Genomic DNA, 15,728 nt, shown 5'->3' with positions numbered 1-15,728 from the left:
TGCCAGGTAAATCTGTCCCCTCCCTAGGTTTTGCAGTACTAAGGATCTTCACTGGTATGAAACTTCGGGTGAAGGGAGAAGAATCAGTCCAAAACCTCTCTGCTGGGAATTGCGCAAGAGGTATTCGAGCTGGGGGCAGGGGTCTGTCTGTGTGTCTCTGCTCTTACACAGCAGAAGCTTAATTGGTACAAAGCTGCAGCTAAGGGTGCACTGTGCAGAATTAGAGTGGAGTTAATTCATGCGGAAGAGCTTGTCTCACAAGTGGGAGCGCTGAGCAGAGGAAAGAAACCTCCTAAAACCGTCTCTAACTTTCCAGATTGCCGGCAGCACCCTGCTGCACGCAGCAGCGGTGGGAGCCTGTCAGCCATCGGAATGAAGCAGGGCCGGCTGCGTAGCAACTGCATTGAGAAGTGGTAACAATTCCCAAGTGGGGCAGTAACAAAATCGATTTTTCTCCCCTTCAGCTTGGCAACTCTCCAGGTGCCTGCTCTGGCACAATGAAGTGTGTAGCTGGGGAGGGAGGGACTTTGGGCTGATGTGTGGGGGGTGTGATCCAAAGAGGCAGAAGTTAAATCACTGGACCGATCACACTGGATGGATTTATTTCTGGACTCAATTTCCCAGGAACTCCACTATTCCACACTGGCGAAAATGCCTCAGTTGAAGTTTCTCTAGCTCCGGCTTCGTGAATAAAGACCTGTTGCTTTGGAGTTACAGCAGCTTTGTCACCACAGACTTATCCATCCGCTTCAAGAAAATGTTTGCTGTCCACTTGCTAGCTTTCCATTTCACAAAGCTAAAAGAGGATCAAATAAAAAAGGTAAGATGCAGCAGTAGCTGATTGCTATTTTGAAAACTGTGTTACCCAGATACAGAAGGGTCTGCAGTACTTAATGCAGACCGTATAATGGCATTAGCCACTAAAGTTCAGCCAAATGGGGTAAGAAGCATTTAGACCCTAAACCATCTGACAAGTGTGAAAATATGTCTGGTTAGTGCTTTTCCCTGCACAGTTATAAGTGCTCTCTAGTAATGGAGCAAGTTCTCTTCAGGAAGGGAAAATGCTTTAGCTTTATCTGGCATGGTATGGTAGAGCCCAGAGGACAAAAAGGATCGCTCTTGCTGAGTCCCTTTGCAAGTGTAGTGTGAACAATGGGATTTCTCAATCTGAGTAGGAATCAAGAATCACTCACATAGCAGGGATGGGGAAAATCCATGTAATTTTTGGTCCAAGTCTATTGAGATTTGGGATATATTTCCACTGGAGTTGTGTCTGTGCCTCTTCTCTGGTTGTCCAAAACTGGCTAATCACTCTGCCGTTTATAGATGTGACCTTTAATTGCAGTGGAAATGGCTCAGATCTGATACCATCAGTACTGGGAGTGGGCTGCCTAACGTTCCTCTTCCCTAATCTACCTTCATAGCCATGCTGGAATGGGGTTTTGGATTTATGTGCATTGTCAGACTGTGTGAAACCTGTGAGCTTCATGGGTCAGAGGTCCTCTGGTTTCTGGACATGTCCCCTGTGGGTCCCTCTGTACTCCTGGTGTCTCCATTTTCTGGTGGCCATTGCTGCCAGGCTTTGTGCTCTGGTTTTCCAGCCAGTGGGAGGTGGGGCTCTGTGGATGCATAGCAGGAGATCCAAGGTGTCAATGCACAGATCTGCCTGCACCACTGAGGTTATCAGCAAAGTGAGCAGCTCTGGGTCCTCCTTTTTGTGCCTAAAACATGGAGCAGCTTGTTCTAAGGTGAACTTCTTCCACTAATGCTCTTTTGGAGAAAGGCATTCCAAGAGGGGTACTGGTATCACAAAAATTAGATTTCTCTGACTCAGTCACGGCTCATAGGGTTCAATGGATCCTAAAAAAGCCTGAATGCCCCTCCCCTGTGTGAGGAGCTGATCTCTCATCTAGACAGTACTATTTATTTTTACTAAGAAAGAGAGAGACCTTTTAGAGCAGTGCTTGGGTGGAGCGAGCGTTTCAGATAACCCTCCAGCTTGTAGTCGAGGGAGGATTTCCCTGATATGGGCACAGTGGAAATGAGGGAGCAAAGGAATTCTAGCAAAGCCGTTAAAAAAATTGAAGTCTTTCTGCTTGATGAAAGCTAGCCCTTCCGGAAGGCAAGAAACCACATGCTCCTCAGACATCTCTTTTAAGGAGCATAGGGTAGGCTGTACAGAACAGAATTGATTTCTCCCTAATTACAAAGAACGAATGCCCTCCCAGCTCTCCCTCCCAAGCTTATTTACTCTGTGGTGGCAAAACCAAGAGCCTGCTTGCTGTGAAAACAGTGCTATTTCTATAAATAAGGCAAGGCACTGTTCTTGTGCCATGGGAGGGAGACAGCGAGTTTGGTTTAGCACAGCCTGGCCATTCCTGTGTTTACAAGTAAATGGTATGTGAGCAGGACCTTGCACTGGTTGTAAATCAGGCTGGAGAGCCAGCAGGCTTTCCTGGGCTCTACCTTATCTAGTTCCTTGGAGAGGACTATCTGCTCCTGTGGTTGTAGGTAAACAGAGTGGGGAATACAAAGTTTGTGGAGAGCAGACATGGTAATTTTTATTACTCTTGAGTTTTTTTTTCCAGAGGAATTTCTGTCACAAGGCTATTTGGGTCTGTGTTAGAGTGCATGCGTGGTGTAAGTCTCCAGTCATTATATTTTCTCCAAAAAAGCAGTATGGGTGCATGCGCTGAGGTGATGGATCCTACACAGCGGTGGTGCCTCAAAAAACTCTTGAAGGAAATCATGTGCTTGTGCAAACGAGGGCTACAAAGACAAATCTCAATAATGGCCTTTTCAAGGCACAGCTGTATCCAAAGGCAGCTGCTGCTCTTGGACAATTGCATCTTGTCGTTCAACATTTTCTCCTCTGTGTGTACCCTCCTGTGTGTATTAAGTAAGTGCTGGAGTGAGTTTCAGGGTCCTGGCTCTTTCAGGTGGGTCGCTGCTGACCATCAGTTTAAAATGGGACTGTGACTGGATAACTAGTTTGTGCCTCATTAAAATAGGTGATCAGTCCAAATTGCAGCAGAGGCAAATTTATCTACACAGTGCAACCCTCTGTTTAAACAATGCAACTTTTTAAATCCTGTGTTATTGCTGATGGAACTTGATTTGTGTCCTTCCAGCCCTCCAGACCTCCTTATGTAAATGGGACTGATGGTAAGCTCTAAATAGATAAAGCAGCATAACAACATAGCCCATAGTGCAGGAACTGAGTGTCTGTACTAGCAAAGCATTGGAAACTGTTCCACCTCTCTCCCCTGCCTAATTCCTCTGGCCCTGAGTCTCTTGTGGTGGGGAGTGAGATGTGAACATGAATTACCCTTCAGGTAACATCCTACTATTTGAAGCACACAATTATTATGCTTGCATCATGTTCATAGAGCACCAGAGTCTGCCTCCCCAGTGCAAAAGCCTCGGGTGTTGATAGTTTCTTCTTTTGCTGTGTTAATCTTTTGTTGTACCCATCTATGTAGTTTCTAGGGCACACTTCTTATAGCCCTGCAGGTACATGTCAGTCCCAGCAATATGCGGTCCTCAAGGAAAAAACCTATCACTTTGCCTGGTGAAGCTGGACATAAACACTGATTAGCTTCTCTGCCAGTTTATTGAAAGAGCTGCTTCATGGAGACTTTGGAATTCTTTTATATTCAACTGGGTTCTATTTTGATATGTTCTGTGAGTTACAGACCTTCAACAAAGGGAATTGATTGCACCCAAAAATGTGTTTTAGATGTAATCCTAGAATCACAAGAGAATGGAGAGCAGAGCTAGAGTGAGAAAAAGGCTTTTGAGTGAGTTCCAGCCTGGCATGCCAACAAAGTTAATTGTCTGTGGAGTGAAGCAGTAGCTGAATAGATGTTTTCAGGTTGTGGCTGACACGCTTGGGTACTGATGGCATTTTCTGGACCTGCCTCAGAGAGGTCAAATTGTCACCAGATTGGGATACTTTGCAGTTCTAGTTCATCTATAGGAGGAGAGGATGGTGTGAAAACAGCGTGTTAGAGTCTCAAGCAAATCTCACGGGCTTATGTAGATTGTTGAGTTACTGAGCATCAGAAAAGATGGCCACCTTTTGGGCAGTAATTCACCAAGGCTGCATTGAACATATTCTAACCAAAGTTTTTAGAAGAGTGAATGTCCTGATGGTGACCTGCAGCTTGCACTGACAGTCGTGAAAACTTAGGTGCTGAGGTAAAAAATGAGCCATCAGCAGGTGCTGAGCACTGAGGAGCCTGCATGCCTCTGAGTAACAGCTCCCATCTTTCCAGGTTGACAGGTACCTGTACCCCCTGCGCCTCTCTGATGATGTCTTGCTGGATGTGATGGCACGATTCCAGGCTGAAATGGTGAAGAGCCTGGGCAGAGACACCAACCCCACGGCAACAGTGAAAATGCTGCCGTCGTTCGTGCGCTCACTGCCTGATGGCTCAGGTGAGTTCCCCTGCTGCCAGGACTCCAGGATAACAGAGCAGAGACACAGGCTAGCCAGTGGCTTCGGGGTTCTGCCTGTCTCATTGAGAAAGCAGGTGTCTATTGGGGAGACAGCAGCCTGGGGGAATGCTGGCAAGAAATTTTTTTTCTTGCACTGGGTGAATTTTGAGCTAGTGCTGCTTTTTTGAGGAAAGTACCTAGAGACTGCTCAGGAACAGCTTCTTCGATCTGTTCCTAGTGCAGGCCTTCCTGTAGGAGCTGTGGCTGGACATGACAAGGGCAACCTCTACAGCTCAGAGCCTGCAGTGCAGTGAACTGCAGGTGTGGGATGTGTGGCCTGGCCTTCTTGGAGCTACAGGGAGGGCAGGATGCTGCAGTGGAACCCCTTCAAATTGCCAAGTGACAGCAACATGGCATCCTCAGAGCTGTGATCCACAAACTCTGCACTGCCTTTTCTAATTCCCCAAAAAGTGATCCCTTCTGCCTTTCCTTGCCTTCTGCATTGGGAAAATCTGTTTCTGAGTGGGGTCTACCAGGAAACTGTCTGCTCTGCTTCTTCAGATGAGACTTAAACAGAGAAGGAGAAAGTGCAATAGCATCCTCTGTGAGGATATGACATGAGATATGAACTAAAAGCTCATCGTGTTTGGAAAGTATGCACATTCAAAATAACTCCTCAGCTGTCTCCTGGCAGCACAGGCTGACAGAAAATTACTTTTTTTTCCAGGTTTAACCAAGTAAATTTGTGCAGGGCTCTGCATCTGGCTTAGGTCACGACTTGATGTAAACTAGCTCTGCAGAAAACGGAAATGTTAGCTTCGTACCTTATTTCCACATACCTTTATTCCTTCTGAAGGTAATTTCCCTGCAGTTAAATGAGGAATAACAGCTTTAATTGCATAAAGGAGGTATTTGAAAGCAAGTTACTTGAAGTGAAGCATGTCTGAGAGAAATTATACACATGCTGCCTAGATGGAAATGAGCACTCTACTGCTACCTTCATCAAAGAGAAAGAAGTACCTTCCTAACCCTTGCAGTCTCAGTAACTGCCATTGGGCCTGAGGTCTCACATGTCACTGATGCTGTCCTGAAACAGCGGGGAGCCCCTGAGGCCAGGAGACTGGAAAATTGCATCAAAAAAGTGTCATCACTGCTGTGAGAGTTCATGTTCCTCAAGGCCCGGGTTGGACAGTGTTCCCCATGACCTTTCTGATGTATCAGGCACATGCTGCAGCATCAAGCTGGGCTATATCTTATTGGCACATTGCCTATTTTAAGTATCACTTCGATTTTTTCTATTTTTGGTCTCTTGAAAAATCCTTGTTGGTTATTTTGCTTCCAGACAAAACTTCCAGCAGGTTTAAACACCTCAGACTTGGATGGTTATTCCCCATTTGCAATAGCATTCAACTTTAAGATTTTTTTGGTGCTCTCAGTGTTGCTGTCTGAAATGACTCATATGGAGTTTTTCATTGCTCATTAGTGATGGTCTCACTAATGTTACAGTTTACCGAGTAACCTAATCTGCCTCCTCACCTTTAATAGCTGACCATGGTATTACAGGTAGAATTTCCTGCTTCCTTCCCTTTCAGGATCAGATTTGATAAAATTTAATCAGGTGTTTGGACTGTGGAACAAAGATCATGCAAGGCTAGGCACATACCATCGTGTTTTCCTTTTGGGATGGGCCTTTTCCTGTGTGTGGGATAAACAATTGTTTTATTGTAGCAGTAAGGCCAAACTGTCCTTCCATCTGAGATCTTCTGCTGGAGAGCTATGTGTTTGAGCAAACCTGCGAAACAAAATGGTACTTTTGCAGAAACAACAAAAGGCATTTGAGAAGGATTGTGTTGGCTGACTTTAGGTAACAAATTAGTTTTGCCCCACTTGGAAGCTGACTTCTGCACTAGAGCTGAATCTTAACATATGCCTGCAAATCCTGCATCCTTTACTGTCTGCAGGTAATCATCTCACACTCTGATTCTCCCACATTTCAGATGAATTTTGCAGCCCTGTGTGCTCTGGTTGGCTTTACAGCTGCTTTGGGCCTTTCTCACTGAAAAACTCACCCTTTTGCAGCTTGAAAATACGCTGCTGTGGAAGGAGCAGGATGGACAAACCCAAACTGCCAAATAAAAATTAAATTATTTGTTAAATAGCAAGCTAACAGGAGAGACCTGTTATCCTTGCTTAGGGTTTCCAACTCTCAGTCTTTCTGATGCTCCCAGGGCCATGGGATAAGGATCTGCCATGATGGGGAGGAGAGCTTGTAGCTGTGGTGCAGGAGGGCCCTGGGCTGTGGTGAGCCACACTTCATGGCCATCCCAGGTAATGGTTGCCCTCTTGTGTTTCAGAGAAGGGTGACTTCCTTGCTGTTGACCTGGGTGGCTCCCAGTTCCGTGCCCACCAGGTGAAGGTGTTTGATGATGGGAAGCAGAGCAGCCAGCTGGAGAGCAAGTTTTACCCCACACCCAAGGAGGTCACACAGGGGAATGGAGCTGAGGTAGGGCACTGCTGTGGTGGTGCTGCTTTGGAGTCCCTGCCTGCAGGACACAGCCCAACTGTCCTCTCTTTCTTGTGCAGCTCTTTGATTACATTGCTGACTGTCTGTTGGACTTCATGGAGACCAAAAACCTGAAGCATAAGAAGTTGCCTCTTGGCTTTACATTTTCTTTTCCATGCAGACAGACCAAACTGGAAGAGGTAAGACGCATAAAGAAATATTATTGTCAAGCTGAGCTCCTTGCAGAGGCTGGAGGAGCTGTTGAATGGGGGTCTTACCTCATGGCTTTTATGTGGGGTCATGTTTACATAGATGTCTGAAGAAAGCATGAATGCCCTTTATTATTTAACTAGACTTGACTATTATTCAACCATTAATTTGTGATCTCAGGGCAGCATGATCTTTAAACTAAAGCTATTCTATTGCTTAATCGGTACCCAATTCCACAGGAACCATGTGCTCTTGTATTAACAGTTAGAAATAGACATGATTTTGTATCTTGAAGCATCTTGATTTTTTAAATCATTCTCCTTTTTTTATTTATGGTTGATTCTGAATAGGAAATACCTGTAGCTGAGCTGTTCAAAACACAGCTTTATCACACAGGAGGCTCTTCTCAATTTTCTTGGGGGAATGAAGGGCTGGCTGCAATTATTTTGTATTCTCTCATTCTAGCCTCTCTTATTTCTAGGGGTCTGTGCTTTGATCCCAGTCCTGCAAATGCTTTTTGCTTAATGCTACTAGATTGTGATGAACATCAGGAAAGCCACATGTGCTTTAAATGAAGCAGAGAGAGATGCATTTACAGAACTGGGACTTTAAGACTGTACCTGTTTGGTTGTGTTGGTACTGACAGGTAAGATGTTCTGCTCTGACTTACCTTGACTCAGTTTTAATGTGTGGGGAGACATAGTGGACTTCTCCACAGCCCTTGGTCTTGGCTGGCTTTGTGATTTGTATACTAAAGTTTGTATGGTTTTGGGTCACTGACCTGTTACTTTTCAGGGGGTTCTTCTTGCATGGACAAAGCACTTCAAGGTCCGAGGAGTTCAGGACACAGATGTGGTCAGCTTTCTGCGCAAGGCCCTCCAGAAGCATAAGGCAAGTTTTTGTACCTGCAGGAGATGAGTGGCCTCAGAATGTCCTCCTGGGAAATCAGTTCTTGGTGTGTGGGTTCTTTTGAGAGTTGTCAGATATCCTCCAGGGATGGTCAATAACAAGTGCCTGCCACAGCTGTACATCTGATAGATCTGAATCTCCTCGCAGCTGTAACTCAGGCTGCCCCAGGAACAGCAAGGGCTGCTGCACGCTGATAAACCAGGCTGGCTGTGACAGCACACCAGTATGGCCCCACTGCCTCAGCCCGAGGGAATCTGGTGTGAAACTACTGACTGAGATGTAAACCACTCAATAGTTGCACACGCTGTGTTTCACAGCCTGGTTTGTGGGATGAAGGTTGGTAGGGGGAAACTGTGATCTCTAACTGGCACACCTAATTCTACCAGGACTTGCCTGTCCACTCCAGTCTGTGGGATGGAAATTGATAATAATTTTTAAGGTCAGCAGTAACGCATGGCTAAATCTGCCCTTGAACTAGTATTATAGCTTTTGAATAACATTGTGTTTTAATATTTTGGAAAGACTTGTTTTTCATGTTTGGTGCTATTGCACCAAAATTTGCTTAGCTATTGCAGCTAAGAAATACAAGGCATCTTTCCTATCTTGATGACTTCATAGTAAAGAGAAATTCTTCTGTTTTCTCACATGGTAAAAAACCCAGCCTTGATTTTGGTTCCCTTCTTTTTCTGTATCAGTCTTGTAGTTAGCAGTAACAAAGTATCTGAGGCTTCCTGGGTGAAGGTGTGGCCTCCTGCTGGTGTTGGCTACTGCGTTACAGCAATCCTTTGATAACTCAGAAACAAAAACTACACAACCTTGCTTTTTTACTTGAGTGTTGCATTGCTGCACAGCCATAGCTGCATTTATGTATGTTTTCTGTCCCATTTGGTGGCATCTGCTCAGGTGCTGGGATGTTATCCTTTCACACAACCTGTAAACAGAGTATCACAAAATTCTCACCAATAACGTGTCGCTTTTCTGGCAAATTAAGTGGGATTGGGGAAAAACAAATCCTTCAGGCAGAGGCTGGTGAAACATGTGAAAATTCAGAGATATTAATAACTTTGCAGGGTTGTAAGAAGAGTGTTGTAAAAGGAAGCAATGTGTCTTTCAACCAAAGTGTTTTCCTGAATGAGGTCCTCAAAGTGCAACCCAGGCAGTATGTCTGCATGCTGTTGCTTTATCACATAGAGGCTTTCTAAGCTTTTTTCTGTGTTCATCACTCTTCTTTATGCTATTAGGACATAGATGTTGATGTCTTGGCACTGGTCAATGACACCGTGGGAACCATGATGACTTGTGGATATGATGACCAGCGCTGTGAAGTTGGACTCATAATTGGTAATTTTTCCTGTTCACTGTGGAGGGTTTCTTATCTACTTTTTGTTGTATTACCACAAATCTGCAGTAGGAGGGAGTTTCAAAATACAGGAAAGAGCAGAAAGAAAATGGAAAAAACAATGGTTGTATTTTCAAGCCTGGCTGCCTTCTGTAAAGCAGCTGTTTTTATGCTGATCACATTGCCATTAAATACCACAGTCCCCATTTTGTCTGGACTCAGTTGTGACCAGCATACTAAATTTTTCTGCTGACTGTATAGAAAATTACTGTGTCTGTCCAGAGAAAGCTGAATTCCCCTCACGTCTGGTGGTTAGTACCAGCTATGCTTTCCAGTTTCTCCATTTCGTGCACAGCTTTTATTAGGCACACATTTGTGTGTTTTGAATTTGAAGTACATTTGAAAAAGAAAAAAAGTGTTTTTAAATAAGTTAAGTCTTAGACTAATTTCAATTTTTTTTCACTCACTGTGAAATGATGATTTCACAGGTGAAGATGGCCTATATTAGCATCCTATGCAAGGTTATGTGTTTGTATCTTCCTCCAAAGACATTTTACTGACTTATTCCCAAACTTGTGGACCTTAAAAGCACATCTTGAACAAACAGTAGTTTATCCCATACCCACAGGGACTGGGACCAATGCCTGCTACATGGAGGAGATGCGGCACATTGATCTGGTGGAGGGGGATGAAGGGAGGATGTGCATTAACACCGAGTGGGGTGCCTTTGGAGATGATGGTGCTTTGGATGACCTCCGCACAGAGTTTGATCGGGAGCTGGATCTGGGGTCTCTCAATCCTGGCAAACAATTGTAAGTGATTCCCTGATAGTGATTCCCTTGCAGTCTGAGCTCTGAGTGCTTTTCCAGTGTATGCTGAGAGCCCCTTTGGAACAGGGATTGGCTTAAGTGAATTTGAGATGATTTAATTCTGGTTCTAGATTATCCAGATCTTTCCCTTCTGGGAAGGGTGGATACCTTTCACACCTCCCTGTTTCAGGCCAAGGGATTGCTGCTACAGTTGCTCCTGTGTTGTTAAAAATAGGTGGTTGCTCTGGTATGATGCTGTGAAGGGCTGAAGAGGGGAGCTGGTGAATGCCTGTAATCCTTCCTATGCTCCATTGCAGGTTTGAGAAGATGATCAGCAGCCTGTATTTGGGGGAACTTGTAAGACTCATTCTCCTAAAAATGACAAAGGAAGGTCTGCTCTTCAATGGCAAAGTGTCAACAGCTCTGCTTACTAAGGGCAAGATTGAAACGAAACACGTGTCTGCAATGGAAAAGTAAGAACTTGTAAGATGCTCTTTGAGAGCAGCCACGCTCAAAGTTAGTTTTTCACAAGCACAGCAATGTTAATGAATCTGTAATTATAATCTGTGATTGCTGGGAACAATCTTGAGCTGTTCAACTTGATTTTGCCTTTGCCGAGAAGAAAAGTTGACCTTTCTGTAAGTAGGAATTGGTGTTAGATAAAGTTTTAGCTAAGTACCATAGTAGCAAATGTATTACTAAACATCACAGATGGAGGTTGTTTAAATAACCTCTCTGGAGACCTGAGCGTGTGGGATGATTGCTGCAGTTTGCAGCTTCTCTGATGTGGGAATGCTGGGGTTGGAGATGAAGTGCAGATTCTGGATCAGCTAATGAATGACTACATGGAAAACTTGGTGTCTGGTGTTTTGAAGAGGAATCCTGGTCCTCATTGTCACTCCAGGAATTATTTTCTTTGTTGTATTGAGTGAAGATGTCCATCCATTCTTGTGCTCTCCTATCGACTGTTTTATCCTGTTCTCTTCTCAATTAGCTAATTGGTAAGTCTCAACAAAAACTGAACCCCGGGAAGCAGCCTTTCTGCCCTGGGTACTTCTGGGAATACTGTGGGAAAGACTTTACTGGTTTATGGGAACCAGTTATGATGCTGCCTGATGGGTTGTGTCTTGGTCTCCTCTCATTCCTTTTTGAGACAAGGTATTGATGTATGTACTGCCTTTGCATTTGGTGATGTATTCTTTTGTTTTGGGGTTAGGTACAAGGAAGGTCTGAGCAACACAAAAGAGATCCTTACAGAGCTGAACCTGTTTCCCTCTGAGGAGGACTGTGTTGCTGTTCAGCACGTCTGCACCATCGTTTCCTTCCGCTCAGCCAACCTCTGTGCTGCTGCCTTGGCAGCCATCCTGACCCGGCTCAGGGAGAACAAAAAGCTGCTGAGGATGAGAACCACTGTTGGGATTGATGGGGGACTTTATAAAACCCACCCTCAGTAAGTAACTAGAGGTTTCATGATTGCTGGCCACATGTTGATGCTGCCAAGAGTCTCCATCTATGCATGTGTGTGTGGCTTTTCAGAGAACTGCTATAGCCTGGGGTGAGGTCTAACTGGCTTAGTTATTGCCAAACTGTCCCAGGAGCTTTAGAATTTGGGGTGGGGTGGGAAAAACGTGACACCTGGAGTAATGGTGTCTGTGGAAATGCAGATGATTTCTCAAATGACTCCTGGATTTCCAGGGCACTTGCAGTTCACTGTGGGTTTTTTTCTTTTCTTTCTTTCTCCTTCTGCACCTCCCTGCTTTTGAGCTGTGCTTTCCCAAAGCAGAAACTTTCTCCAGCTATTCTCCCAGATTGGTTGGAGGTCTGATTGTAGACAGAGATGAAGTAAACCATGCCCGAAAGGCCTGTGAGAGCCTAAAGAAACTCTCTGTTCCTGCTAGATACGCCAAACGTCTGCACAAGGTGGTGAGGAGGCTGGTGCCCACCTGTGACGTGCGGTTCCTGCTGTCGGTGAGTGGCAGTGGGAGGGGGGCTGCCATGGTCACGGCGGTGGCACGCAGACTGGCAGCCCAGCGCCAGCAAATCAACGCCACGCTGGCTCCCTTCCTGCTGCCCCTCGGCACTCTCAGAGAAGTTAAGGACAAAATGAGGGCTGAGCTGGAATATGGGCTGAAGAGGGAGACACAAGGCAATGCCACAGTCAAGATGCTGCCCACGTACGTCTGTGGGACACCAGATGGAACAGGTGAAGTTAGTTCCTGGTCACCTGGAGGCAGTTCAGAAAATTGCTTGTCTGTTTTCTGGGAGGAGAGAATATGCCAATTGATATGGCAAATGCCAGGGGGATTTATGTTGTCAAACCGGTGCTTCCTGCTATGTTATCTGTTATCTTCAGCCCCATGCTAGCAGACTTGATGGGATAAATGCCATAGGGAACAGTGTGCTATCTTTGGTATGTTATTCTGATGGGCAAACGTGCTACGAGAAGCACCAAAATGAAATACTTTTCTCCTCCTTCAGAGAAAGGCAAGTTCCTTGCCCTTGACCTTGGTGGCACAAATTTCAGGGTTTTGCTGGTCAAAATCAAAAGTGGGAGAAGAAGATCAGTGCAAATGTATAACAAAATCTTTGCCATTCCTTTGGAGATCATGCAAGGGACTGGAGAAGAGGTAATCTTAAATGAATGTTTAACTGATCCCGAGCCAAGGCCCGTTGTATAGGATTAGTTGTGAGAGCTATATGCTTTTTCTCTCCTTCCAGCTCTTTGACCATATTGTCCAGTGCATAGCAGACTTTCTGGAGTATATGGGGATTAAAGGTGCTCGGCTTCCTCTGGGTTTCACCTTCTCCTTCCCCTGCAGGCAAGCCAGCATTGACAAGGTAAGAAGTACAGCACAGGACAGGTCAAATGGCAGCTCTGCATCTGCTTGGTAAATTAGATCATTTTGGGCAAGGATGACTTGTTGGTTTGGAGAATGTTATTACTTTACTTTGCAAATTAGTTGTGTTTCATGACAAAGTTGTCATCCTATGTAGATATGTGAGGCATAAGTTTTCCCTTCTTGTATTTGATAAGGACAATACCTTGCTTTTGTTCCATAAAGACTAAGACCTCATGACAGCAAAATGAACTGCGTATTTTTAGTAATCCAGGAATTTCCTTTTGTTGCTGTAACTCTTCAATGGCAAGAGATAACAAATAACTCCTTCTGCTTGCTCAGCTACAATCCCAGGGTGTTTTTCCAAACTGTACTGCACAGCTCTGTGTAACTTCTATGCTACGTTAGCCTCTTCTTGTTGAGTGTTAGTGAACAGAGTTTTCTTGTGCAGCTTGGAAGGGTTAGCTTTTTGACAGCTATCTTTTATCTTCTCAGATCTTCTGTAAGAAAAGATTAGTTTTATGAATTTCCAAAGAGGGGCAGGGGATGTTGTGCTGCTTAGTTCTGATCAAATATATAGGATATTGGGGAAATGAGAGACTGCTATTTTATTGAATGTTTTCATGACTTTGTGGGTTTCACAACAGCTTTTAAGCCTGGAAGTTAGTCTGCTCTGTCTCAATTTTCAGCTCACAATTGAGAGCATACCAGTAGGACTTGGCCTTTTGTGGAGACATGAATCCATATGGCTTCCAAACCTACAGCATAGCATTTATGACAAATGATTAGGAAGCAAATTCCACAGTATTGGTGCCAAACTGAGTGAGACACAACTGTGTCAGGGTCCCATAATATGTTGTCATGTGTGTTTGATCTTTTACTGATGGTAGAACTTGAGGGTGTTTTTTAATAGCAGTTTTTTTCCCATTTTCCCTCTGGTAGTTTTTTTCTTTTTTCTTGTTAGGACAGACAATCCAGAGCCAGTTAGGAGTAAATCTAATTACTTCATGTAACCTGGAAATCAACTTCTGTCAGGCCAGGTTTTTTGTCTGAAAAGAAACAAATTAGTGCTGCCTGGAGTTGTGAAATGTCCTTCAGTTAACGACCCAAAAATTAACAGTAGATGTTCATTAATGTTTGATGGGTGTTTAATTATTTACAGCAAAAGCATTTTTTGCAGTTTTTCCTTCACTGGTAATACAGTGGCTCTGTGCACAAGAGGTGAGATGAGATTTTCCAAATGAGATTTGGAAGACACTGAATGCAGTGCCTTGATAAATAGCTGAGTAAACTTGGAGTCACTAGGATCAGCAGTTGAGTAGCAAAGATACACGTGCCCAGTCTGCCCTAGACATTTGCTGTAATCTGTCCAGGGAAATGTGTTATTTGAAAAAAATAAAGAAAAAAAAAGAATTGGAGTGGGAGGCAAGAATGATGCTTGCAATGTACATTCTGCTCTCTGTCCTCTCCTATGACTTTCTTTCTCTTCTGTTTCAGGGAACACTTGTGGGATGGACAAAAGGATTCAAGGCAACAGACTGTGAGGGGGAAGACGTTGTTGATATGCTGAGAGAGGCCATCAGGAGAAGAAATGTGAGCTATTCTTTTCTGTTTGTTTTGATGTACTTAATTCACCTTCACTCTTCCTTTGGCATTCCACTGCTGATGGTGACTTGTGTTTTAGGAATTTGACTTGGACATTGTAGCAGTGGTGAATGACACTGTTGGGACCATGATGACATGTGGGTATGAGGATCCAAACTGTGAGATTGGCCTGATTGCAGGTACAGTGATCGTCAAATTACTGTGAGAGGAAATCATCTATATAGTACTGGGCTTTAGAATCTGTAAAGCAGCACCTTTTATTTGAGTTTGCTATATGGTGTTATTAATTGCTTGGGGTTCTTGGCAGATGTGTGTGGTATTCAACAGGAAACTTAACACCACCTATAGCAGATAAGTTCCCAAACCTGTTGGACTTCTGATCATATCTCTGGTGCCTAACAAGTGTATGCAGGGTAAAAGAATATAAGCAGATAGAACATGAATTCTTGTTTTGACAAGTGTGTTCATATTTACTGTGTAGCCAAGCAAATATTTTTAAAAATCTGAATGAATTCTTGTTGGGCTTTTTAGATGATTCCCCCAATAGGTTCCTCCAAGTTTTGGTCCAGAAATATATCTAAGCATAGAATGGCCTGTGTTGAAAGGGACCTCAAAATTTGAAATATGGCAGAGAACTTTAAGATGAGCACTGCAATCATCTTCCGTGACTTTCAAGTGTTGCCTCACTTTTCCAGCCAAAGTCTTGTCATTTCTTTCCTTCTAGGAACAGGCAGCAATGTTTGCTACATGGAGGACATGAAAAACATAGAAATCGTGGAAGGGAATGAAGGAAAAATGTGCATTAATACAGAATGGGGAGCATTTGGTGACAATGGCTGCATTGACAACATCAGGACAAAATATGATAAAGAAGTAGATGAAGGCTCGCTAAACCCAGGGAAACAGAGGTAAATGGGATGGTCCTGATGTTGAGAGCCTGATGAAGTCAGTCTTCAAGAGACACTGGCTGCTTTTTAAAATGTGCTTAATGAATACATAATCAGAAAGGAAGTTTTAATATTGCATTTATTTTGTTGCTTGGTAAGTAACCTAGATATAAAAAAAAAAAAAAAAAA

The 15,728-nt window shown here is 44.0% G+C and overlaps 1 protein-coding gene across 1 annotated transcript in view; it reads left to right on the top strand.

The window, feature by feature from the left end:
- The first annotated feature begins 474 nt into the window (after positions 1-474).
- LOC130577997 (hexokinase HKDC1-like) overlaps positions 475-15,728 on the top strand; it is a 19,879-nt gene continuing 4,625 nt past the window's right edge. The window contains exons 1-15 of the mRNA XM_057373752.1: positions 475-820; positions 4,278-4,440; positions 6,795-6,943; positions 7,024-7,143; positions 7,949-8,044; positions 9,304-9,403; positions 10,030-10,213; positions 10,528-10,683; positions 11,427-11,660; positions 12,109-12,413; positions 12,689-12,837; positions 12,929-13,048; positions 14,545-14,640; positions 14,732-14,831; positions 15,377-15,560. Coding sequence (XP_057229735.1) covers positions 758-820; positions 4,278-4,440; positions 6,795-6,943; positions 7,024-7,143; positions 7,949-8,044; positions 9,304-9,403; positions 10,030-10,213; positions 10,528-10,683; positions 11,427-11,660; positions 12,109-12,413; positions 12,689-12,837; positions 12,929-13,048; positions 14,545-14,640; positions 14,732-14,831; positions 15,377-15,560 — 2,219 coding nt within the window. The 5' untranslated portion in view covers positions 475-757. The remainder of the gene's footprint in view (positions 821-4,277; positions 4,441-6,794; positions 6,944-7,023; positions 7,144-7,948; positions 8,045-9,303; positions 9,404-10,029; positions 10,214-10,527; positions 10,684-11,426; positions 11,661-12,108; positions 12,414-12,688; positions 12,838-12,928; positions 13,049-14,544; positions 14,641-14,731; positions 14,832-15,376; positions 15,561-15,728) is intronic.

Source organism: Malurus melanocephalus, unplaced genomic scaffold (assembly GCF_030028575.1).
Source record: "Malurus melanocephalus ecotype Western Australia unplaced genomic scaffold, MMel_1.1 scaffold_207, whole genome shotgun sequence".
NCBI lineage: Eukaryota > Metazoa > Chordata > Aves > Passeriformes > Maluridae > Malurus > Malurus melanocephalus.
This window is presented reverse-complemented; position numbering and strand designations above follow the sequence as displayed.